We start from the raw sequence: 27,985 nt of genomic DNA on the forward strand, positions 1-27,985 counted from the left end.
GAAGTTATGTCAAAGGTTCATACCAAATATAGTTGAATTAATCTGCTGGACACCATCAATGTCTGTCCAACAATTTTGTGGGAATCAATCCAATAGTTGTTGAGATATTTTAATCAGGACCATCTGTGATGCACAGAAAGTTTTAAGTCAAGGTACTTTTTATTTTGCAGACATCCTTTTATCTATGAAAACATTTGGTAAAAGACCAGCATATTCCCATCAGCGTTCCTGGCCATTTGCTTTCAAATGGGTCAGCGTGGGTTGAGTTTGGAAGCTGTGTTGCAGATCTCTCACTGAGTCTGGCACTGATGAGGTCATAGCTGTGTGGGCAGCTCAGACCATATGTTGCATAAAAACTGTGTGAAAGCCCTAATCCTCAACAAGGCATTATGCAATGACTTTGCCAAAGGGCCACCCGCCTGTCAATCATGGAAGTAATATCACGGGTGTAAACATCATGTCGCCCAGTGTGACCCAACCTGATGCCTGTCTTTGTTTTTTCTAGCCTCAGGTTGTGTGTTGTGCTGGTGTTAGTGAGGTTTAGTGGTGCTGGTAGGCAGATTGTTCTACTTTTGGAGAGAGCCCAGCTTACTGTTTCCCTGTTTTCCACTTTTCATTTATGCTGTCGGCTGCCTGTTACTTCATAGTGATTAGTCTTCTAATCTAACTCTTGACAAGACATCAAATAAACACATTCACAGAAATGTTGAATTATTGCTTTAAATCATATTATGCTGCAGTGGTACAACTTCTTAACAATTTTGCAATCACTGACCATCTGACCATCATTTCCAAAGTGTACCACACTGCAGCCCAGTTTACTAGAAACCACATCCCCAAGACCACACCTTTGTATGGACACTGAATGCATGAATTGGCCTTTAATATGAGCAGATAAAGATGAGGTGTGTGTAAATGTGTTCTTGTTTTGAATACCCTATTTATTATGGAGTCAAACTGTAATAAATTTAGTGCTACACTTTACAAATATCCCTTCTCTCACAGTAGGGAAGGTGACACCCCACAAATTAGGCTATTTAACATTATTCCTGAGTGTAGACTCTTGACTTAATCTACAAATGGACATCTCTAGACTGTGTGTTATGATAGTGTTTTGCCATTATCTTTCCTGCATTTACCTGTTATTGCAGTGCAGATATTAGCCTTTAAGTAAACTATATTGTAAGAAAACTAACTGCCCTGGTTAGTTTTACTGTGCAGTGAGATAATCACACAGTCATATTTTACAGTGATGTAAAGCAGCTTTTATCCACACTATCTTACTATACTCTCGTGTCGCTGTCTGTGGTGCTGAATTTAGCTCTAATTGGTGTTTTTTTAATACACATTACACATCCTTGCGATAACTGGAATTATCCAACACATGTTCAGGATTTAAATCTACACAGTTCAGCACCGGAAAAGCCACTCTGACGTGACAAATGTGTAGGGCCTGCGTTACAGCATGGGTTGTATCTGCTGGATTGGATGTCGCTCCATTCATCTGAGGAGACTCCCGTTGTGAGTGTGGGAGGAGGGGCGAGAGGGAATCCCAGGAAGGGGTTACAAATATCGCGTTGCTGCTGTCGCCCCGTCTAGTCTCCAGTTTCATAGGAAGTGAAGGTGGAGGAGCGACGAATGGATGAATGACAAGAGTGCAAACTTTCTGTGTGTTATTTTTTGAAGAGGGGCGAGAGGGCAGGACGTGCTCTTCTCACTCCCGGTGATGTTTACGGGACCGGACAGCCTCCTCCGCGGCGAATCAGCGGCAATGTCAGCCCGACCGAGGTGCTGAAGGATGAAGCGCATCTCAGAGCAGAGCTACTCAACTACCTCGCAATAGTATGTATGAAATCGCCCGCTTGTTTTCGCTGTGAACTCGTTGCTCTTTTGTTACCAAACGTGGGGAAGACGCTCACGTTTCTTCGGGAGATTGTTGTGACAGAAGAGGAGAAGTTCAGGATCTGGTCCGCTGCTCCTACGTGGATAGTGTGATCACAGAGGGATTTGTTCAGGCCTCCAATCGGTCGGCTGGACAGCATCGAAGTGCACAAACCTCTGGCAAAATGTCAAGGATGCTCCGGGAGGCAGTGCAATACGCAGAGGCAGCAGCATGACTGTCACCACTCAGACACAGGACTCAGGTCACAAGTGGGTGTGAGAGAATTGTTACCTTGCTTTTTTGAAAGAGATTTCTTCAATCAAGACAGAATGGGGCTGCTTGACATTTGTGTATATTCGTGGGCTTCCTCGTGACACCGGACTCCCTCTCTGCGTGCGCCCCTTTGGCTCCGAGTGCACCAGGACGCGGCTGCTGCTGTGCAGTTCGGTTGTGAACTCGATGCCGCAGCCCTGCTGGGTCAAAACACAGATTAGTGAAGGGTCAAGTGATTGTTTTAGTGAGGGGAAATCCCCGCCAGGAGCCCCACCGCTCTTCATTACGCCATGGATGACTCGGGGATAATACGGCGCCGGAGGCTGCAGGTGAGCTGGTTTGGTTCGTACAGCAGGCTGGATACCTTTCTCACACTGGACATTGTCATCCTGTGATGTGATTCCAGCTCTTTACTTACACATCTACCATAGCTTACACTTCAAGGCAACACAATAGTGTCTACAGGCTAATTTGTGTATGTGTAATGACAAGTTAGTGTGATTTTGAGTTGGATTTGTATTGCTCCATCACCACAGGAATTCATATACAGGCCTTATTATAGTGTGTCATTATAACATTTTAATACAGACTCTCCTGTCTGTATTAAAATATGACCTACTTCATTGTGTCTATTAGCTTCTGTATAATGGAACCAACCAAATATAGAACATAGAAATATCACACTTTGCTTTGATACTGTAGCCTATATAAACACTATCTTATATTGCATTGGGCTGCAGCCAATAATCATTGTCTTTGTTAATTAATTTGCTGACTATTTTCTGGAATAATGGATGAGTTCCTTAGTCTGTAAAACACCAGAAAATAAATAAAATAATGAAAAAATATCACAATTTGGCAGAGCCCAAGGTGAGCTCATCTTTTACCAAGCAACAGTCCAAAACCCAAAGATACTGAGCTTTTGGAAAAGTGCCCACATTCAAAAAGCTGGAACCATCAAATGTTTGGCATTTATGCTTGAAAATCTACTTAATGATTTATCCATGATTAAGACTGCAGGTGATTTATTTTATGTCAGTAGAATAATCGATTGATCAACTAATTGTTTCAGCTCTAATTGAAGGCTGTGTGTAAGAGAATAGCTCAGTATAGCCTCAATATGAGCCTTTAAGCCCCCAACATAAAGGCAGTCTCACTGTATGCTTCCTTATGGTGCATCTCAGGTGGTAAATGTCTAACAATAAAGTGACAACATTGTACTTCAAGGTATTTTTAATAAATCCACACCATCCATACATGCAATATTTAGACTTTTAGCTCTGTGTTTATTTTGTAATGAGCTTATGTAGGCTATACAGTCCCTTTGACGAAACATTAGTAATGAATCGTCACTCATGCATACTGATGTGACGTGTTCAACTCACTGTGTTCATCCATTATGAAGCAGTCTGCTTAACCATGGGTCATACGCCTCCCCCACCCACCCCACCACCCCCGCCCCCCTCTCCATCTTTGTGTGATTCAGTCAAGTGAACTGAGCAGAGATGAGCAGCCTGCAGGCCGGGTGGAGTGCAGCCTCCTGTGGGCTTGTGTGCATGCCATTGTGTGTGTGTGTGTGTGTGTGTGTGTGTGATCATTCATTCACTTTGTCTTTGTTGTTATGGTGCTTTTTGCTAAATATTGCACATCCAAGCTGCTCAGTGCCAAACTGACCCCTGTAACTGCAAGGAAGGGGAAAGAGAGAAAGGAGGAAGGGTATAGAAAGGAATCGAAGGAGGATTAGTTGTGAGGTGAGCTGATGGTTTCATGTCTCATCATCCCCACCACTCAGCTCACTGCTCTGCTGCCGTGATGTATGACAGGAGCCGCAAAGGAATTAATCATCATCGAGTCAGACTCACAAAGTCGCTGGCATTTTATAGATATAGGCAGGCCGGCTCAATGATTTAGTGTATGCCTGTGTGTGTATCTGTGTGTTAGTGTGGGAGCTCGTGTGTGTGTGTGTGTAGACTCATAGTTCAAGGGATGTGTGCATTAAGCTTATCTACATGAGGTTTTATGTCCATGTTTTATCACTGTGTGTGCGCAAATGTGTATATAACGTTGTGTGCTGACGTGTGATTGGCTCTGCTTGTCCCATTCAACTGCTTTGTCACTCCCCTGAGTCTCATCATCCCAACCGTCACTCTCTCTCTCTCTCTCTCTGACTCTCTCTCACACACACACACACACAGCCTCTCTCTAAGCACCATATGGTGACACACCCCGTTCCCCTGCAGTTGGGGTCAGGGGTCACACCCATGATGCATTGCTTCAAAATGACTAACATGAATTGAACATCTTTGTGCCTGCTGCACTCGATTACATTGCAGTTGGCTTGCAGACACATATAAATGCATTATCATGAATAGCATACATAGCAAATATTTCGTAATAATAACAATTTAATTCGATATGTGTGTGAAATAGTAACAAATATGCCAGCTATATAATTAAACTACTTTTTTTAAAGGAAATTAAATTAGGATGTGCTGTCAGCTTATGTGGTACACTATAGCCTGGAGCATATGATAGTGCTGTTGGCTTATGAGCGTTGATATGGGATATTTCCCCATTTTCATCAAGCCCACATTGCTAATTAAAAATTATTAGCAATTTAAGCCTGTCCCTTTGCAATAGTCTTTATTTTTGACAACCCATCATGCCGTTCAATTTGTTTTTCACCAGAAGCCTGCAAGCTAGGCTAACTAGCTCCCTCCAAGTGGAGCCTCTTCTCCAGATATGAAGGACAGTGTGAAGGATTCTTAAGTTTTCTTCCAGACAAGTGTTTTTGGTCCCACACATGTGTCATTAAGACTTTATGGTTTGTTTGAACCTTTTTGGAAATTTTGACATGAAAGCTCCTCTCTGAAAGGGGAAGCTAGTTAGCCTAGTGTGCTAGCATAAGCACAAACTAATGTATTTCAATTGGAATATCATAAGTGCCCGCACCAGTTGGGACTTGAAAGCGCAGTGTTTTTTTTCTAATTCATTACTATTATTATTATTAGTTTAACTGCTACATTACTCAACATGTAATTACAAGATTTTGTCTTACGGGTGATGTCTTGTCACTTATATATTTTGTCTATTTATTTCTTATTTCAATATTTTAGTTATTATCAGTAGCAGTTCTGTTATGTGGTCTCTGAAGGTGACACATTCAAACAAACAAACCCAAAAGCTTTATTTTACATATTGGGCCTTCAAAATGCTCTCTGAACCTTAGCCTGTGATGGCTTGTGTCCATAAAATGAGACAATTTACATTTTGTTGTAGATCTAAACCAAATACATCACTAGAAAGGTCACGACCTGGAGAGTAACATGTCAATAAGACTCTACATGGCACCTGCTTTAATATACTGACCTTTGAAGCTTGACCTCAGTTCATGTTTGAAGGCTTATAATTCAGCAATTCAGCAAGGGGCAGCAGACTGTTATAGAGAGCTCTTGACCTCAGCTGTCAACAACTGGGGTTTAGGCTGTCAAATATAGATACATACTGGTTTAAATTAATTTTCAACGATTTAACAATTAGATATTTAAAATATGATTTCACACATGTGTTTCCTATCCCTTTAACCCCACCATTGTACTCTCAATTCAGCATTTACAACTTCCACTTCTGGGAAAAACATGTTTCAACATATTTTTAAAAACTGCAGCTTGACACAAATCAGCACCCAACTAGTTTTTCTCGTTTTCAAAGTAGGGTTGTGAATAGGGTCATAAAAAGATATATCTACTGAATATATGAAATGTCTATTGCAACTGAACTAGTAATTATTACACTACATAAGCCAAAATAGGGGTCCAACATGCAAAGTCCGTTAGCCACATCATACACCATTGAGTGGGTGTGTGTCTATGTGTCAAATTTAGATCGGTTAGTCAGTCACTGCTGTGGATGATGACTGGTCTGGTCACCATGTCTTGACAGCATGACACCACATGATTGATCCCCGTTGTTCGTCTCCAGGCCGGCTCCCTACCATTTGTCTTTACAGTGTGTCCACAAAATAATTGGACTGGACCAGCTCATCCCGACAGAGCAGCTCTGTGCTTTATAGGCATGCTGCTCAGCTAATGCCATTTCATTATTACAGGGGCACTTTTATTCCTTTAGTGCAGGCAAGATGACTTGAAGGACACAACAGCGAGGGGACCTTTTATGGTTTGTCATATGCCAGGGGAAAGATGTCCCAGGAGACAGAATACCTTAGCCTTTCAAGTCTCAGTTATTGTTTACAGCTTGCATTAAAATCTTTACCTCCTGGCTTTTTAGATGGCTGACTGAAAGGACTGATAGATGGATGGATGCAGGAATGGTTCTTAACTGACTTCACCTTGTTAAATGACAGAAGAGAATCATCCTAGACAAGTCATATTATCATGACTCTTTCACCATTGTTAAGATTTATGTTTTTGGGAGGAAATTAAAAAGAGAAAGGAGGAATTTTGCAGCTGAAATATGCAGATAAGGTTTATAAAAACAACTTTTAATTTCAACATGCTCTTCATCTCTGCACATTTTCGCCTAAAGCTTGAGTGAATTAACAAATGATTCATCGAGAACGACAGTGACTCAAAACATGAGGCAACCATAAAAAACATGCCCCGGGAGTGTGTTCAAACACACGCACACACAGTATAGTACATGAATATAAACTGTATGAGCGCTACAGTTAAGCCATAAACGAGGTTATTTGTTGTCAAAGTGAACATGCTTTGACAGAAATGGGCCATCTGCAGGTTAGGTAGTAAAAAGCCCAACATTCATCTGCAAGAGCTTCAAATTGGAGCTGCAAGTAACGATTCTTATTATCAATTCATCTGTTGATTATTTCCTTCATTAATCATTTTTCACCACTCAGAAAGTGGTGAAAAATGTCAGTCATGGTTGCACAGAGCCCAAAATGACGTCCTCAAATCTCTTCTTCTTTTGTTCTGATCAACACAAACACAAAGATATTCAGTTTACTGTCATAGAAGACTAATTTATCATGAGAATATTCATATTTGAGAGGCTGGAATCAGAGAATTTTGACTTATTTTTCTTACAAATGACTCTCTATGACTAATTGATTACCAAAATAATGAGTTAATGTAATGGGTGGCAACTAATTGATCATCCAACCAATCGTTGCAACCATCTTTAAATGATCTTAAGACAAAATACCCATACATAAACCATAGACATCACAAGACAATCACCCACCAGTGAGAGCATCTGAATACTCATTGAGGTTCGTGCAGTGTCCCTTTCTTTATCTCTGTTGCTTCATGTTTTACACAAAAACACATAAACACATAAGCTGCTGTCAGTGTGATAGCCTGAAACTGAAGGGGATCAGATGATCGTTTATAAGCTCGAACCTCCGCTCTCTCCCCCAGGGGACGCAGCTAAACCTGGATAAAAAAGAGCAGCCGTCGCTGTCGGGAGAGGGAGCAAACAGAGTGTGGAAGTGTGTTGCTTTCTAATCTGTGAGCGGTGGGCATGTCATGTTTGTGACAGAGCCTCCCATCTGTTGTCAGTCGGCCTTCACCACCACCAGACTTCATTAGCGGGAATCAGGGAGCATTTAGCTCTAAACCCAGCAACACATCAGCCACAGATAATGTTTAAAAATAATTTAAAAAAAAAAATTATTTACATGCTGTGACGTGGGAAAGGCAACCATGCGCTAAGCAAAAAGCGTGGCATTTCTGTCACACTAATTACACCACCAGAGAATGAAGTCGCACAGAATTCAAGCTTGAGTCAGACTTGTTGTGTAGAGCAAAGATCATACTTCCTTCATGCTATATTGTCTGCTTGTTTTTTACTGTGTCAGACAGGAATATTTGATTCACTCTGTGGAAATGCTGAGGCTGTGAGTCACAAAAGCAAATTTAGAAGCTGACTGGTGTGCCACTCTCCTGGCACAATGACCACTGACTGAGCCTAGATTGGAATTGGGAAATGAGTTGTCTCTGTTTGACCTTTTTGCAAATTAAAGTGCAGGGGGGTAAAAAGCTGGGGGATTGAGGATCATGAGGGAGATTCAAGCAGATACCATGTGACAGCATTTACTAAGGAATATAGTATCTAAGTGATGGTGACAGAGGATTACTTTAATGGAATTTTTAGCGGGTTAATAAAGGCCATGTCACTAGAGGATTTGATAATTGAGCTACAGTAACACAGCAGGGATATAATCTATAGTCCTGTACATTCACTACACAGTCTGGACTCAGTTATAAATCTGTATTTAGCTCCTAGTTTTTGTGTTTACTATGTGAAACCATTAACCAGGGAAATAAGTCATGTGAGGAAGGGATGGTGGAAGCCTCATATTTATGGTACCTATTTATTCTTTCAGGCACGTGCCAACTGGTTCTTTTTATTGTCTAGACATGCCTGAACATTAAAGAATCCCACAGAGGGAAGTCAGAGAGACAGTGAGCAGATGTTCTCAGGTCTGAAATCAGATCGAAAGATGTATCATCTGCTTTGGTCCGCTGATAGATTTTCTTCTTGTACTTTTTGTCCAAAACAGTCCTTTGTTTGTTATGACTGCACCTCTAGAAGCAGTTAGAAAGCAGCCCAACACATACTGAGAGTGTGCCTAAAGTACACACAATTAATACATGGTGTTTTGTTAGTGTTTACACCGCCCAGGGCATGCCATTAAAGACACTGAAGTCAAGTTTTGGTGTATTTTTTGAGGAATTTGGGACTTTGAGCAGTTAAAGTAAAACACATGGTTTGTATTTTATTGACTGCTTGACAAGCTTAGCCTCATTTACTGTTAATAAAAGCTTTATTTTCTTGCACAGCATACATATTTACTACTCAAAATTATTCATAATTTTTCAAACAATGTGTCCCTCTGCTTTTACCTTAACTGCTGTTCGCTCCATGAATTAGTTGGAAGCCTTATTTCCAGCTGACCTTAATGTTTAAAGCTGCCCCTTTTTAAAACAAAGTAAAAAAAAAAATGGGTCGTAGTTATGTAAATGATGACTACATGCATGACATAAAGAAAGCATTGTTCTTTAATTGCAGTGCTAATTAGTCCTATTATGATGAAAACACTTCAATAAATTCCTTACACTTTTGCTCTTGTGTTCTTAGTTTGAAAAGGTTATTTAAAAAAAGACACCACCCCCCAACACTCTTGAAATGCCAAGTATCACTACAGCTCTGTGCACATTGCTTTAGCAACAAAGCTTGAAGCCTCCCCCAAAGCTTATGGGGGAGGGGTTTTTAGGGTATAATATTCAGTAAATTCTTTCAAAGCCAAGAATTCATTATTTTCCTTCCAGAATCTATTCCAGGTTTTGAAATAGCATTTAGACCTTAATGATGGTCATTTCTGTTTTCAGAAAATAGAATTGGTCCGTTCAATATATATAATCCAAATAAAAAAAATAGAGACTTTCCTTTTGTTGTCAGTTTTTTCTGAGGGGGGAGGGCAGTGCAGTGGGGATCTTTATGACTTTCTAAAATCCTAGCTACAGCCTTGATACTGCCCCCGTGTACAGTTCAGTGTTCTGTATTAGGCTAAACGAAGCCTAATAAAATAATCAATAATGTTAAACCACTATGTCATTTCTTGTGAAACAAGGTGAGTGTGTATGAAGGTCATATAGTGTGGCACATTTACACTGGACTGAAATGCTGCTGCATAAAATCATTGAGTGTCAGGTCTAGTCATGGTTTGTCTGTACATGTAACCCTCCTAATCACTAAGAAGCCTTTCCGGATGCCTCTCGTCCGTTAGTCATCTTGTCCTCGGCTCTGACGGCTCAGGGTCAATTAGCCTGATCAACGAAGGACAAAGTGAAGGGGGATCAATGGCTTGAATATTCAGTCATCCTTGTGAAGAGGGATTTGTCCCTGTTAGCGTGTAAACCCTCAGGAAATGCAGGCGTAGTGGAATAGCTGTGTAGTGTGTAATTTGTTTATGATGCGGAGGTGAAGAGAAAGATTATTTTCTGTCTTTTATCAGGTGGGTGATTTATGTTTGGCATTGTGGTGCCTCTTCTACTCCGTTTTCTCCTTTGCAGGTAATTGTCGTCTGTGTCATAGGTCGTCACAGTCGTCCTCGGTGGATGACAGCTGACAACATACAAGCACTCTGCTGTGCTGTAGGTTTGTCCTTGTAACACAGAGCTATCGGGCAGCCGTAGTATGATTCACATATTGTATTGTTGAGGCGATCAGTAGCAGCAGGTCTACCGGCACACATGCTCACTCAGACATACACAAACACACCCACAGAAAATCGTTATCTGAAGGTTAACCTAATAATTGCATTGACTGCGGTTACCAGGCGGCTAACAGCACCTTAACAACATTACCCTGCATGTGACAGGAAAAGGTGTGAAGCAGCTAATGCACTAATTGCATCTGCTACTATATACTATGTAATGGCTCAGAAGACACACACACACAGAGTCAGAATACTAAAGGCTCAAGGATGTGGCTCCAGGCACAATCTCTCACCGCCCCCCACTCCCCCTTCTTCTCGCTCACCCTCTACTCCACCCTTGTTTACACCCTGTGTCCCCTCCTTCTCTCTCTATCTCAGTGCGCAGGGTTTTGTAAAGAGCCAGGCTGTGCTGGCATGAGATCTGGCACTGCTCGCAGTGTTTTCATTTGGTGCAGTGAGTGTCTGCTGCTGTTTCAGCCCAATGTTCCCTGTCCATCTGGACTCAGGAGATGGGAGGATGGATGGATGGAAAAAAAGAGAGAGAGATGTGCCCCGCTGATCTAAGCAGAGGCAGAAATGAACAGACCCACTAGTTTGAAAACATAGATGGAAATACATAAACAACATGCAAATGCCACACTGTACATGTGATGCTGAAATGAACTAGGATCAGTTAAGGTTAGAATTGCTCTCTTGTTACTGTAGCTTATTTTTTTCAAGTCTGGATTACCAGACAGACCAAGTTGGCAACTTCCCATTTGGGCCATTGACTCTTGGAGTTCCCCAATTAAATATTTGGGAGTATGCTCTACTAAAGTGGGGTAATGCCCTCATAACCCCCCTACTGTATATCTGTATTTGCAACAGCAACATAGCTTGACTACAAATTAAAATGGTTTAAGTTTAAAAAAAGGTAAAGGAAGGTAAAATATCCAGCAATAAATCATAATTATAGCACAATTATATTTAAATTCTAAGTGAAATAACATGCAGTCAAACGTGAATGTGTGTTTTTTAATGTATTGTTTTGACATTTTTTCTTTATTTTAAAAGAAAGAACATTGATTGTCATTAGCTGGCAGGCTGGCAGAGTGCTGGCTTTACATGGTATTTAACCAAAGTAAACACACATGTGCTGTAGCATGGGCAGACAGTGTGTTGTTAGCAGTGGTATTGAAGACTAAGAACAACACCAACATCTAACTGCACATACTTGAAATGACATTTTTAGGTAAATGTTCATACTGTTTAATTAGCTGCACCTGACAACTAACTAGCCTGCTAGCTGATGTTTGTTTGGTGGTTTGTTCAGCAAACTAAGGTGCCATACGCTGGTTGTAGAAGGAGACTTTAGCTGCAAGCCAAATATGGGTTGTTGTTCAAAGTGTTGTGTGTTGTTTAGCAGGACGCAATCAGGCTCAGTGTGACCATCTGCTATGCTTATGATAGAACGGCATGTTATCACTGTATACAAGATTTGATTTGATTGCGATGGACTGATAACAAACAGTATTCAGTTGGGTTAATATAAAACTAAGAAGTGCCATCATGAAACCAAGAGAAGAAATTCTTCCAAAATAAAATATTTTCTTCCTGTATAAACAGTGTTTTTTTTTAATGGTTAGATATTTTATCAGTCAAGCAAATATAAAAAAACCCAGCAGAGATTTCTCAACAATCCCACTTATCCTTTCTCTCCACTTGACATTGCATTGAGGGCTTTCTTTGTTTTTTGTTGAATGTCAACAACCAGTTTCAACATGAGTCATAAAATTTAAGAAAAAAGATGCTCTTAAAAAGCTCATACACATCAATTTCCATACAAAGGTAAATAAAAAGAGTACTACTCAGCCGGTGAAAAGGGTTGTATAACGCCTTCTGTTGTTCTGGGAGCACATGGTAGTGTCAAGTATGTACATAGGATGTTTTTCTTTATTGTTCATGTAAGTATATATTTTTTTTCTCTGTACCTGATCTCTCTTTTTTTTCTTTTTCTGTGTCTTTCTTCCAGAAGGATTTGCCACTGCCTCGCAAGAACAGCAGGTAAGTGTTACCTTGGTTCATCTCTACCTCTGTCTTTTCTCTCCTCTCTGGGGAGAGACCTCCAAGAAGAAAAACAATCACGCCTAGAGAAGCTACTCTGCGTCTGGTCATTCATCAGGTCTCTCCTTGTGGGCTCTCATGAGACTGGCAGGCTTCCTTGGATGAGCATGATTTGCACATTGTGTTTGAAAGCTCTGAGGATGCTTCAGTGGTGTTTGTGATGCTGAGTGTAGTCCTTGTAGTTAAAGAGGAGGAGGAGGCTGGAGGGGTGGTGGGGTGGTGGGAGTCTGTCAAAGTCTGATTAAGGCCAGCCGGGAGCTCTGGATGCTGTCCATGGTCCTGAAAGCCAGTCCGCCTTCTCCATTTGCTCAGTTTCTCGCTCTTTATCTCCCCTGTTCGCCTCCTACTGCTTGTTTATTAATCTGATTCTGTTCTGCTCTCTTTTCCACCCTTCAGTCTTTCAGTCCCCCTCTAGCTATCCTTCTTTTCTAAATCCCCTCTCTCGCTCTCTATCTCTTTCCCACACAATTGGAGTTTGTCTGGTTATCGGTTTATTTATTAGCATATTAGCAATCTTAGCCAAGCCACAAGCAACACTACTGTAGAAAAAACAAAACAGACACATAGTGGTAAATATCAATGCAGTACAATACACACACACACACACACATACACACACACACACACACACACACACACACACACACACACACACACACACACACACACACACATATATATACACAATAAAACATACAGCAAAATACACCTAATTGCATTCTGGCAAAGACTTAGACAAGAAGATTGATACCACTCTCATAACCATGCGCTAAATGTAAAGCTACAGCCAGCAGCCGCTTAGCTTAGCATAGCATAAAGACTAGAAACGGGGAAACAGTTAGCCTTGCTCCACCCAAATGTTACAAAATCTACCAACAATCACCTCTTAAGCTCAGTAATTATCACATTATATCTTGTTTATTTTACTTGTACAAAAACAAAAGTGCAAAAACGTCAATTTGCCATTTTGAAGGGTAAAAATATATGCTATGCTAAGCTAAGCTAACTGGCTGCTGGCTGTAGCTTCATGTTTACGGTACAGACATGAAAGTGGTGTCGATCTTCCAGTCTGAATCTCAGCAACAAAGCAATTCAGCAACTTTCTTTAATATAGCAAAAATAAAACAGGCATTAAAGCAGCTAAGAACACTGTAAATACATTTTGAGTAGTGAGTAACAACAATGAAAGAAATGCTAAAAGTATTTTAGCCTGATACCAAGAGGCAAAAGACAACATTTTGATGTGTGCAGTATTACATTTAGACAAATAGCATGTTATTTGCGGTTTGAAGCATCAGTTTAAGAGGCTTCATTATCATCTCTTTGCTCCATTGAGTAAGTGTCAAGCTGTTTGTGTGTGTGTGGTCACAGCCCACTACCTCTGTCTCCACTGTCTTCCCTTGTCCCCATCTCCATCTCCCTGACCTATCCATCTTCTACACTGCCCCCTCATCCCGAATCATCATGGGTAATCAAACATGAAATGAGGCCGCCGACCAACTCTGTTTCTGTGTCCTTCTATCCATCTCACTGTTGTCTTTCACTTTATTTCCCTCTCTCTCTCCGTTTCCCTCTCTCTCTCTGTTTCCCTCTCTCTCTCTGTTTATCTCTCTCTGTCTGTCTGTCGCTCTCTCTCTCTCTCTCTCTCCCCCTCTCCCTCTCTCTCTCTCTCTCTCTCTCTCTCTCTCTCTCTCTCTCTCTCTCTCTCTCTCTATCAAGACTTTTTCCATTTGGGTCCAGTCTGTCTTTGTCTCCTTCACATCACATCCCGTCTCTCTCCGTAGGACGCTATGAGCCACCATTTATTATAGATGAGCTCAGAGGACTCGGCTTCACATTCAATCTGCCTACTGCATTCATTCATGGGTAAACACAGCGTACGCATTCAGTGTGTGTGTCTGTGTGTGTGTGTGTGTGTGTGTGTGTGTGTGTGTGTGTGTGTGTGTGTGTGTGTGTTTGTGTGTGCTTGGCATACAGCCTTATTAGCTTTTGTGGATCTTTGATTCCATTTCATATCTTTTCCACAGTTACGTAACAGTCCACATGACCTTGTCCCCTTTATTCACTCTCTGCTGGAATGAATTAACCTTCCTTTGCTTCGTCTTCCTTCATTCATGGTGTCCATAGCCTGCAGTAAAAGCTTTTAATTCCCTGTCAGGTTCTCTCAGTGCACAGACACTGAGAGAACAGAGGGAAAAAAAGAGGAAACCACAAAACACAAGCACACATAAGTCATAAAATTACACTCTGTACCATGGCATGTTAGCCTTGAGAAAATGACCCACAATCCCCTGCCGCCTTTTGTTATTCCTCTCTCTAAAAGACAGACCCACCCTACCTCCTCCAGCCTCCATCCCTCCCTCTCTGTCTTTCTCTCTCTCTGTCTCTCTATCTCTCTCTCTCTCTCTCTCTGCTTTGGGTCTTGGCCACACTTGCCCAGACACACAGACATCAGTGCACATCCAAAGGTTGTGGGAGTTATGCGTTGCATTGCGATGACATTTTTCCCGAGACCTTCTGCTTTCTGACTGCTCTCTCTCACCGCTCGGCTGTTGTTGCTGCTGCTGTTGCTCAGAGCTACACCCAGATACCCAATGAGCAACATGTTCCGACGCACTAAAAGGTACAACAAGAGGTGTAGACAGAGTGGGGATGATTCGGTCTTTGATGTGGGGTGTGGTGTGGTATTTGCTATATTGTTTAGTCTTCTCTCTGTGTGAGGTTACAGTGTCTGCAGTATGGTATACGAACAAGCTGGCATTGGCAGTGTTAGTGTAAGGTCACTGTTTGCACGTGTGCATGTGTGACTTACTGTGGTTTTAGATGGCTGCTGTGTTTTGCTTTTGAGTGTGCATGTTGAAAATCTTAGTCATTGCTTCTCAACGGTTGTTATACAGAATACTGTTACCATCATACTAAAGAGCTGATAGGTTCTAAACAAATCAGGAGTCAAAGGGTGCAATGTGAAAACTTGCAAAAGTTGTATGATATGCATACTTAAAGGTGCAATGTTTAGGATTTAGGGGATCTAATGGCATAAATTGAATATTATATTTATAATTATGTTTTCATGAGTGTATAATCACCTGAAAATAAGAAGTGTTTTCATTAACTTAAAGTGAGCCCTTCATATCTACAAAAGGACCGGGTCTTACAATATTGCACTGCCATGTTTTTACGGTAGCCCAGAACAGACAAACAACACACTGGCTCTAGAGTGGGCCTTTTACAGTTTTTTTACAGTTTTTTCTGGCATAGATGCCTATTTGACAGTAGAGAGACAGGACATTATGGGAGAGAGAGGGGGGTGTGACATGCAGAAAGGAATCGAACCTGGGTCTGCTGTGTATATGGCATGCGCTGTTAACCACTCGACCACGTGCACGCCCATTTTTTGTTCAAGTTTTGTGACCACTGTAGGTTCCCCTACAAACTTGGAAAGGGAGGGTTATTTAGTTGGTTGCTCTCTTCAACCTCATCACTAGATGCCACTAAATCCTATTTGCATATTCATCCAAATCATTATAGTGTTAAATCCTTTTAACTGTGCCACATCTATTTTAAAAGAGTCTTTAAAATCAATACTTGCAAATTTGTCAGCACCTTTTATCAATGTTAGCAGTGTGGCTCTAAGAATGATAAGAGTGGTTGGTCAGTTAGTCAATCTACCATTTGTATCCACACAGAACTATTGCCACAAACATCTGATTGATTGCCATCAAGTTCTGGAGCATGGTGACTTTGCAGTTTCTGTGACTTTTCTCAGGTGCTGCCAGTTGGTCAAAGTTTTCACTTATCCAGTGAAGATTTGTCACGTCATACAGTCACACTGTACTTACTGACTTTGGAGATTTTTTCCTCTAAGGCCACCATGTTGACATTTATGGTTTTGATTGAAATATCTTGGCGACTATTGGATAGATAACAATTGGTACAGGTATTCATGTTTCCCACAGGATGAATTGTAATATTGATCTCTTGATTTTTCCATTTCCATGACCAAAAACTAATGACATTCTTATCAATATCAGCTGTACTTTGTGTTTAGTGCCAATTATCAAATATTAGCACGGTAACACACTAAACTGGATGGTCAACATGGTAAACATTATACATGCTAAACGTCACCATGTTAAGATTGTGACTATGTTACCTTAAGCATGCCAACATAATCACACTGTGGCTAGGTGCAGGATGACAAAGCTGCTAGTGTGGCTGTGTCACTGTTGTGATAGGTGCCATTTGGGATAGATATTGAATTGGAGAATAGTATGTGCTTCTGACACATACAATTTCACATTTTATGTATTTAGCACTTACATTGGTGTTTCTTGTCGTGTAGGACAACCTTCATCTTATGGCTGACATGATCCAGCTAACAGCTCACACTTGATGTGAAAGTAAAAGGTGCATCAGTGACTCAGTGATATTTTTAGCAGACCTGCAGACTGATTCACCGTCTGATGTGATCAATGAATGATTTCACAAGTCACATATGAGTCAGTCAGAGGTTTTACATGGATTTATCCTAATCTGATTCATTGATGCTGAGAAATGGTTTTCTGTTGGAGGATGAGGGGGTTATTGGGGGTAAGTTTTTAATATGATAAAGTTTTCTTGTGCCAGACATTGAATCCCTACAAGCTGTAGCTGCATTTTCCTGCAGGGATCAAATATCGCATTATTGCATTTCTAAGATTAATAATACTGTATAAGCACTATTTTCCTTTGTACTTAATTGCTACTTTTAATCACTCTGATGTCAACACCCAGAAAATTTGAGCTGACATTAAAGCACTGGGGGTTTACTCCTTAGCAGCGGCACTAGTGGATGTCATGCTGAGTCTCTCACAGTGACTTCATTCTCCCCTGCTGATCGGAAATTAAACCGGCTTCTATTACAGTATAGACTGTCTTCATGGCACACCTGAGCCCAGACACACAGGCAGATAGATGGAAACAATGAAGAAGTTTCATCCTGTTTAATGCCGCTCAAACCCTGAAATGTGTATGAAATGCAGTGTAGAATAAATTAAATGCCTAAAGATGTATAAACAGTAATATACAGTAAATGTGTGTGGCTGCAGAGTGCTGAAAAGTTTATTTCTCGGCTGCTACAAGAAAACAAGCTGAGGAAGGAAAATTACAGCCAAGAAAGACAGAAGAAGGAGGGATGATTAGGATGTGATGTGAATAAAGGTGGAAAAAGAGGGCGGTTGTGCAAGAGGTGAAAGAAGGAGAGGCTGAGATAGAGCTCAGGGCCCTGGGGTGATATCTGTGTCTGCTCTTCCATTAGGGACTAGCTCACTAAGGTTACGTGAGCATCCAAGACATGCATACTGGCTTTTACTGCCTGACTCTCACTCTTTCTGTCTTTCTTTTCTTCTTTGATCTCACTCTCTATCACTTATTTTTTTCTTTTTTGCCATCCTTTCTTTCCTTCTCTCTTTCTGCAGTGTTCTGTACATCACGGTCAAAGTGAGACAAGAAATGGGCGTTACATAATTTAATCATTAAGCCGTGTACTTGAGCATAAGGGTTTTTCCTATGAAAATACATGATACATAAGTACATAGTTAAGCAGCCAAATAGGGTTTACTTTAGAACTAGAGCTGCAAAGAACAGTTGATCAACAGAAATATAATTGCCAACCACGTAGATAATCAAGCAATTGTTTTCTGTCATTGTTTAAGGAGAAATGTTTCAATTCTCTGGGTGCCACTTTCTAAAATGTTACATTTTGGGCTTCGGGAAACAGTGATCATTATTTTTTCACCATTTTCTGACATTTTAAAGACCAATTGATTATTAAATGAAAATTCTGATTAATCAATAATGAAAATAATCTTTAGTTGGAGCTCTAGTTTGAACAAAGTAATGGTCTGATCTTTCTTCTTTTCTTATAATACTTAGTAGTAGTAGTAGTAGTGATAGGACTAACTAGCTCTACACTACACTACAAGAATAATGCTGACTTTTTGCTCAATATATGCAACTTCTCTCTCTTTTATTTTATTTTGACCAGTGTGTAGGATTTAGTAGCATCTAGTGGTGAGGTCGTAGACTGCAGCCAAATTAATATCCCTCCCTCTCCCTGTACCCTTCCAAATGTGAAGGAGAACTTACTGTGGCCGCAAAACTCATGAAAAACACAAAAGGCCCTCTCTAGAGCCAGTGTTTGGTTTGTCCATTCTAGGCTACTGTAGAAACATGGTGGTGCAATATGGTGGGTGCCAAGGAAGAGGACCTGCTCCATATGTAGATATAAAGCATTCATTCTAAGGTAAGGCAAACACAGCAACTCTTATGCTAATGATTGCTATTGTTATAATGTTATTATAACATACTTATTATATTTCTGCCAAGTCTATTCCACTAGATGCTACTAAATTATACACACTTTTAATACTAGTCAGCTGGAAACATTAAAAAGTCAAAGTCTACGTTTTCTACCATTTCAGGTAGCTAGCTAGTGTAACATGAGATTTGATTGATGTTCATGATTTGTTATCCTTTATATTTGTATGTTAAATGGGAACAATATAACACTATGCATCTTGAGTGAAAAGACGTATCACGTTTGCTGTCTGTGTTTTTTGTTCTCCTACTATTTTCAACAGTCATTGAATTACACTTGTTCCTCTGATTTAGCTGTGCGTTTACTTCCCCACAACCCAAAATCAGATTTGATCAATCCAGAGCCCTGTAATTTCAGCCAACAAAATTATAAACTGTGAAAAATTGTGCCATCCAAGAAAAAGCTTGGTTGGTTGGATGGATGCTTGAGGAAAATGTGGGTGTGTGACAGCTCAAGTGCTGTGAGGCATACAGAAATACACACACACACACACACACACACACACACACACACACATGCATACATGATCACACCCAGTTAAAGTCCTGCATATACACACAACCATACTCTCACACATGTACATCCTCTGAACACACACAATCATCTCCGCGCCCTTTGCTCCTAAACGCTCTTCCTCTGTAACTAAATACACCATTCCACTTCACTTAACCAATAATGTGCAAACCTAAGGAGGTCAGTGGGAGGCCAAAGCACCTGAGCCAGACTGTAGAGCCTCCTTCTTCTAAGTGCTGCAGCTTCCCCCAAGAGGAGCCCAGAGTTCAATGCACACCAGGTGCTACATCTCCCATTAGCTCCTGATTTCAGTAAAGGGCACCATCTTGCCTCTCCTCTTAGAGTAATGGCACTCTTATTCTCTTTGATCCTCATCCTCCACCGCTGTCTCAGGGCTTCTCTAACAGGAGAACACTTATAAGAACAGGGGCTTCTCGACAGGACTAAATTTACCTGTGCTTGATAGATATTGCTACTGTCAGCTGTTGTGTAACTCCCCAGTCTAAGACAGATGATTTAAGTATATCACAGGTTTTTCTTTTTAAATAGATAAATGAGAAAAGAGTGTTTCATCCTGCCTGAGAGGCTTTTGGGATGTTTGAGACCCCCAGACAGCTGAGGAAAGTGAGGCAAAGAGGCACAAGAAAAGGGTCATTGTGTCTATTTTATCCTGGCTATTGTGTATTAGGCCAGGCGAATATTGTGGCATTTAACACAATGCTCGGTGCAGTGGAGTGGAGATTTGATGGAGCTGAGTGAGGACAGTGCTGTGCCTCCGGCTCTCACCGTGACCATTTTAGCTTCTGTCCTTGCCTTTTACAGCTGCTCATGTGACCCAGCGTACAATATTGTTAGATTAACTTCAAGACAGGCCACTAAACAATATATACCGTCCATATACTGTACATACATTAAATTTAGGTTTAATGTCATACCCTAGCTCTAGAGCTGAAATGAAAAAATGCTATTAATTATCCTCAATAAATTGTAGACATTTGAAGGAAAAATGAAAAAATATTCTCTTATCTCACCTTCTGAAGTGTGAGGATTTGCTGCTTTTCTCTGTTTTATATCACTGTAAACGTTTCCCCCAAACCGCTATCTGCCAACTTAACGACTGTAACAAGACACAGCAGACCTGTCAAGGTTTAAGATACTGGGCATTTATAGTGTGGAAGAGGGTGTCTTTTCTTCCCTGCCTCTCCAAAGAAATAAGCAGCAGAGCAGAAGTTTGATGAATGGATTAAATCATGTGTTTTGTCTGCCATCATTAGCAATTTACCGGCTAATTATCTAACTGCCAGCAGTAGTAACATAGCATTACTTTACTTTTTTATTCTTTTCCCTTTATTAAGGTGTAATGAGTGTGAATCATTGCTTACAAACCTAAAGAGCACATCATTAGCTAACTAGATTAGTTTGTAGGTTTACAGTTTACAACCACCACATCCACTGTGTAGTATTTTCTCACAGTGTGGAAGCTAGTCCAGGATGTAGAGTTTGGTGTAACGTTAGTAGCTCTGTTTTTCTCCTGACTGTGTTGGTAACTGATATCCTTACATTTGCCAAATACATTCGTTAAGTCATTCTTGTAACGCTATATGTGGGAATATAAGGTTTGAAAATCATAAATATTTAAGTAGCCCAACAGTCAGATTTCATATTTTTCCTTTACAAACACTAAAATCTGACAGTGACAGTTGCTATTTTAGCCATCAAGGTAAATCAGCCTCTGCTATTATAACTGCATGGATACTGTGCAATAATGAGATTTAGATTGTTGGACAAAAAGATGTCAGTTTGGGCTCTGAGAAATTATGACCGGTCCTTTTTACTATTTGACATATTATAGACCAAATGATCATTAATCACATAATAATCATACATAATAATAATCATTACATCATTATTAATTGCAGCCAGCCAAAGCATCTTATAGCACTTCATCTTTTATTTGATAATTCCACTACACGTTCCTTTTCTCACATTTATATTAATGTTATAGTATTATCCATCCATGTTATAGGGTCATCCACTAATTCTCGGCTCCTCTAGTCCACGTGTCGGTGTGTCCTTGGGTAAGATACTTCACCCCAAATTGCTCCTGATGGCTGCACCAACAGTGTATGAATGTGTGTATGAATGTTAGTTTCCTCTTGATTAGCAGGTTGGCATCCTGTGTGGCTGCCTCTGCCATCAGTGTATGAATGTGTGTGTGAATAGGTGATTGCGACATGTAGTGTAAAAGCGCTGTGAGTGGTTCGAAAGACTAGAAAAGCAGTAGTTCTGTATTTCATATGCTGCTTATTTTATAACTATACCTTCATTACAACTGCAAGCACATATGTTTTTCTTTCCCTTTCACAGACTTTATACACTATTTTTGTCAGAACCTGTCATTTAGTTGTTTGTTTGTATGCCACACTGGTTTTTTCTGATAGTGGTTTTTTCTTGATTCATGTGCACAATCTTACCTGTGAGTAATTCTCTGCCTCTATACCTACAATCTCTTAAAAAAGCACCTATTTCTGTCTTTTGCCATCTCATATTATAAATCTTTCCTAGCAACCACAGTTTTATCTGTTCTGTGGTCACGGTAAATGCAATAAAAATGTAAATATAATTGATTTAGGTCTTTTATATCACCTCCTAAGATTTAAAGGGAGACTAAGAGGTGCACAGGAATTTTAATATCAGTCATTTTAGTGATACAGGCTATTTATGAGTACATGGATAAAACCTGTGACATTTTGACTAATGAATGTCACTCTCACAGTGGCCCAGAGTGTTCTTTTACACTAATGTACCGCTCGCTTCCTTCACCCGATGCCAGGCGATGCCACATTACGTCACCTTTCAAAATATATTTTGCGCATCCTTTTTCTTTCTGTGTGTTTCTTTGTCTCCCTCCCTTCGCTCCAGCCTCCAACAATGAACTTGAGTGACTTCTGTAATGAGCAGTATTTTCTCTTCTTTCTCTGTGGTCCCTGGTCGGCGTTATCAGAGCCTCCCTGCCGCACGCTGCGTAGCAACAAGGTGTCACATGACCATGACTCCCTCCCTCCCCCCTCCCCCCCAGGGCTGTAGACGACACTTAAATTTCTTCAGGTTTTTTTTTTCCTGTAATAAAGTGCTTTTGATGCTTTTGATGCTTTCAAACTTTAGATAAGCAAGCAGTGAAAGAAAACAGAGCTGAAAATAAAGAACTGTGAATACTTTTCTTTAATTTAAGGTAGTGCAACAACACTTCTATTTACTCCCCTCCTTTCATCCTCTTTAACCCCCTCCCTGACTGATCCCTTTCATCTTTTCCAGCCTCAACATATCCCATACACTGATTTATCACCACTATCATTTCTATCTCTGGTCATCTCTAATTCATTCCCTACTCTCTTCATGCTGTAGCAGTAAACAAGCCAGTCTTCCAGTCCTCCTTATCAGCAATTCTCTCTCTCTCTCTCTCTCTCTCTCTCTCTCTCTCTCTCTTTCTCTCTCTCTCTCTCTCTGCCTATTCTTTTCTCCTTCCATTCTCTATGAGGCACTTTAGCTTTTATTCTCACTTTCTTTTTCTTCCATTCTTTCCTTTGTGCCTCAGATATATTACCTACACTTCAATTTGACTTTTTATATCACAGCTACATTTGTGTAGTTTTATATAAAGGAACGGTTTGGTTAGATCAATATAAATGGTCTCAACCCTCCTGCTGTTAAGTAGAGGGAGGATGATGAACATGCACAGGATGAAGGCCCCTATTTGTCTGGCTTTGTTGGAGCATTGGATGCCTCTGTCATCTGCTCAGGCTTACACACCCAGTGCGCAATGCCCATGTGGTCTGTTTCAAACATGCATTCTGTCATTTTTATGCAGTGTGAATATACTAAGTGTGTGTGTGTGTGTGTGTGTGTGTGTGTGTGTGTGTGTGTGCATGCATGTGTGTGCATGTGCGTAGTGGTGAAAAAAACTGGGTCATGTTTACCTTGCGCATTTGTGGGTGATGAGCACCATTGGGAACGCTTTCAACCTGCATCTCATTTTTCCTTGTATTGTTTTCCAGTTGCTTTCTTCCTCTTTCCCTGAATTTGCAGTCACTCCATTTTCCCTAAACATTTGCTTCCCCCTCATCTTACTTTCATGTGTGAAACTCCTCTATCTGTCTGTACATCTTCTTTGCCGCATCCTCCATACCTCCATCCCTCTTTCCAGCCTGCAGCAACAGCCAGTACAACCCAGATTTACTGAGTGCAATGGAGTGCATCTCTAACTCCTACCTGCCTCTTGATCTTGAATGACCATCGAGTTATGAGCGGGCCCCCGAGCAACCACTCTGAAATTTGGACTCTGCATCAGCAGTGTTGTATTGTAGACTTGCTTGATGCGTAGAGTAAATACACGCCAGATAGTGTCTACATGTTTACACTGACATGCAAGCTGTACGGGGAAATTCAAGGCCAAGAACTGTGTTTTTGTGTGTTTTACAGCTAGCTTCCATTGATTTCCTGCAGCACTGAGAATCCATTAACTAAGAATAGTTACTGCTTGGTTTGTCTTTGTTTTTCTCTCTCTCTCTCTCCTTCCTTTCCCTTTAGTCTGCAGCAGTTATTGAAGTGATGAAAGCCAGTGAAATCATATTGAACCTTACACACCAAGTTTACATGCACAAACATTCATTTAGATGATTGGTATCACTGTAACCTCAGTTCCAGTTAATCCCAGTGAAAAAGGTGTAAGGTTAGAGAAAAACGTCAAGATATAATTGATCCAGTTTAGAAAGTGTGAAAAGGCACAATAGCAGTTATCTGACATGCACATTAAATCCAACCTATTGACATATGTGATCAATATCCATAAAGCTAGTTATAGATTTGATCGATGAAGACATCTTGTGTGCAGCTAAATGTAATGAAAACATAGGGATGTATTGGCGCCTGCTCCGTTTTGTGACCATATGGTAATATTTTCAATGTGGATAGGAAGTGGAGTTACATGCTGTATACATTCCTTCATTGAGATGGTATTAGCTCCAGATGGGCGGGAGGGCCACTGAAAAAGCCAGGTGGGATTAGCTGCTGGCAATACTCCAACAGCCAATCAACTGTCAGCTGTCTGCTGGTAGTATTGGAGTCTTTTTCTTTGATCATATTAACAGTGGAGATCTTAGTTTTTAAAAGCCTTATGAATACATTAATAGAAGATTAACAGATAATGCGATAATGTAATTTACCACAACTGTTACAATTCTTCCTCTCCCATTTTCATGATGCAGATTCGCCAACATGTGCATGAACAAATAGGCTATAGACGAAAAACACTACACACCAGTAGTAGATAGTTTCAAATTCAATATTCAGACATTTGGTGAGGTTCATCCTCAACAATGTTTCATCAGTTTTCGTCAGATGAGTTGTGCAGTGCAGGATAAAGCTTGACAGATGAAGCCTGGCATCTTGTACAACTTGACAGAAGACAGGAAGTGATGAGTTGGAGTTAGGGATCTTCTCCAAAGTGCATACAAAATAGTTAAGAGAGCTTTTGAAACGTTGTCAGTAGCTTCAGACCAACTGTACAGTCATACTAACACAGTTTCAAATCCTGTTTTATTATCTGATTCATTAGACACATGGTTAAAGTAGTATGTATGTTTTGTTGGTAGCTACACTGTACATATAAGGAGTGTAAATGTCAGTTGTAAGAAATTGTTACAAAACATCCCGTTTATGCCATACCCACTTCCATTATGAATCAGAAAACAGATACTTCTGTGTTGTATACAGATAGAGATACAGATAGCAGCTCTGCGTAACACCTCTACAATACAGAAATGAAAGTTTATGCTTTCTTAGATCCCCTGGTCTTGTCTAGGTGGCACAGTGCTGTCCAATTAGTAAAGATGCCATGTGTTAACACTGCTGTAAGCCATGTGTGTAACCATTTACATGTGTGGGAACAGCATAGAGATTAAAGAAGAGAGATTTGTACAAGTACAGCAGCAGTGTGATCTGTTTTTAATGTTATTAAATTATTCTGTCTAACCAGCAAGGCTTGTTTTTTCTACACACGATTATTGTGTAATATTAGTCAATTCAGTTGTTGAATAAATTGTTCACATTCAAACATGGAGTAGAAAGCACTGTCTAATTCTTATAGTAGTGTTGCTGTCTCCCTCTATACCGTCTGTCCTTGATCTCAGTCAGCTCACGTCTTTGCACTGGAAGTGTCAATGAAGGTGTGAGTGTGTGTAAATGTAAGTGTGTGTGTTTGTGTGTGTGTACGGGTTGTGCATCCCGCTCACATGTGAACCCATGTGACCGGGACTGAAAGCAGAGAGAGGGGGGAAACAAACCATTCTCTTCATCTGACAGCGTAGATGAGATGGCGCTGTTTGCATTTTGTTTGTTCTCTCTCTCTTTGTTGTTTTTATTTGCATTTATTTACACGCTTCGCCGCCTTGAAAACCAAAGCGCATTGTGACGCTCACGTTTGAAAATCCCTCTGGAACGCCTAAACCTACCGCAAATATATGAGCAGCATCGATGGGAAAATTGCATTTACAGAGATAAAGGAAGCTTCTGGCCCTGATGGCTTTCTCTCAGAACTACACTTTTTCATTCCACTCTTGAGTAAAATGTACAAGCAAATCTTCCTGACTCAAAAACCTGCCTGAAACAACACAGACAGCTGCCATTATCTTACCAAAGCAAGGTAAAAACCCAGAGGAGACTTCCTTCCTCATACAGACCAATTAGTTTGCTGTGAGTGGAAAATAAAAAATTTTAACTAGAAGATAAGACCCTATCCTACTCATCACCACTGGGCCTGATTAAACAAGATTTGGGCAAGGGCATCATTCCTATACTAATGAAAGGCTTACTGGGGGTCATTCAATGTGCTAAAAAACAAACTTCTACATTTTATGGTGGTCTCTTTAGACCAATCAAATGGAAATACATGTTCAATGTTTTGAAGCATTTCTGTCTAGGCAATAAGTTGTATGGAATTACTGTATACCTTTCCACAATATCCCCAGTTCACTCTTGGGCGTGGCACTTGTCCTAACCCTAACCCTAACCCTAACTTGTCCAGTGTCCCCACGTTTGAACTATTAAGACCTGTCAATGGTATTAACAGTGGGACAGTGAAGCACATTATTTAATCATATGCAGATGATACACTGATATTTCTCTGCAACCCTAAATAATCAATTTCAGCTGTGCCAGAAACAATCTGTATGGGTGTACAAGCTCTGTGGGTGCCCTTCAGCTTTGGCAAACCAACCACAACTTTATTGTGAGTAATGCTCTTAGTATGTGAATAGTGTAAAGAAAACATATACTATCACCAGAAGATAATCTTTTTATGCTTCTTGTGTTGACCTTGGTTTAAAAGAGCAGAACACATTTGAAATCCAGGTGATATATGATCTTATAAATGATAAATGATAAAGGTGTAATCATGAAATCATTTTTCCAACTTCAGGAAGACTAAAGCCTACCTGAGATACACGTTTTCAGACTTTTACAAATTCAAAGTTATTTAATTCAGTACCATAATATAAGGAAGGTCATGGCCCAGAGCAGATTGAGGCACTCACTCACCATGTCAGTCTGCTGAAGAGGAAAAAAATAGCTACATTTAAGTAATATCAGTACTCTCAGCAGCAGGCAATCATAGGAACAGGACCTTTAAACTGTAGTCACAGATCACCAATGGAAAGCAATAATGTAGTAAATGAGTAACAATCACAAATCACACAAAAGTAATCAGTAATGGATTATACTTAAATTTGACCCCATATTGCAAGATAAAGTATGACTATGACTGTTCATAGACATATAAGACAGATTTCTTACTGTATGTGTAAGGTTCAAGCAGCATGTAGGCACCTATCTGCAATTAATGTGACTCTGGGTTGACATTGGTAACCAAGTATCACCAGAATACACTGTCCTATTGAGCTTGTTGTCTACATCTAGTATTTATGTTATGTACCATTCTATTTTGAGGGTAACATGAAGTTTGTAAGCTATATAAACTGAAAAAAAAGATTGAATGAATGAATGGAAAGCCTTCTGGTTCAATTGTACTCCTGCTGCATGAGTATTCTAACACAATAAGGTGATCTCTTAAATACAAAAGGCTTGCTCTATTCAATGCCTAATGGTGTGTGAATCAGATACAGTGTCATCATGTGCAAAATGAATGTGTGTGGAGTCCACAGGCAGATTTGAAATGACTCAGTGTGGAAGTGACTGCTATTAAGTGACCCAAACATAATTTAGTGAGGTCATGGAAAAGTGGAGTGGAGTTTTTCGGGGAAAAGCTAATGTTTCTACAAAATTGTTTTCTGGCTCCAACATCCTTTTTTTATGATTGTCATCTCTATCCTTCCTCTTCTTGTTGTTGTAACTTTTTACTCTCTCATCTTTTTCCACTCCGCTCCCCCCACATTTCTTATCTCGACTGAGACGAAGCAGACAGGGATGAATGACTGAGGAAATTGAATTCTCTTTATCGCAGTTGTGCTCCTGCATTGAGCCCTGCGTTTGCACACGCCTGCTTCTTCCGCACATATCCATGCAGCTGTGCAGAGATACTGTACTCAAACATGGCTCTGCATGCAATATCATCTTATGTTTGCATTTCCATTCACTTCAATTC

At 40.4% G+C, this 27,985-nt stretch overlaps 1 protein-coding gene across 1 annotated transcript in view; it reads left to right on the forward strand.

Moving 5' to 3' along the window:
• The first annotated feature begins 2,445 nt into the window (after positions 1–2,445).
• LOC128379194 (microtubule-associated serine/threonine-protein kinase 1-like) overlaps positions 2,446–27,985 on the forward strand; it is a 43,979-nt gene continuing 18,439 nt past the window's right edge. Inside the window, exons 1-3 of the mRNA XM_053338837.1 lie at positions 2,446–2,484; positions 7,552–7,614; positions 12,367–12,398. Coding sequence (XP_053194812.1) covers positions 2,446–2,484; positions 7,552–7,614; positions 12,367–12,398 — 134 coding nt within the window. The remainder of the gene's footprint in view (positions 2,485–7,551; positions 7,615–12,366; positions 12,399–27,985) is intronic.

Source organism: Scomber japonicus, chromosome 18 (assembly GCF_027409825.1).
Source record: "Scomber japonicus isolate fScoJap1 chromosome 18, fScoJap1.pri, whole genome shotgun sequence".
Taxonomy (NCBI): Eukaryota; Metazoa; Chordata; class Actinopteri; order Scombriformes; family Scombridae; genus Scomber; species Scomber japonicus.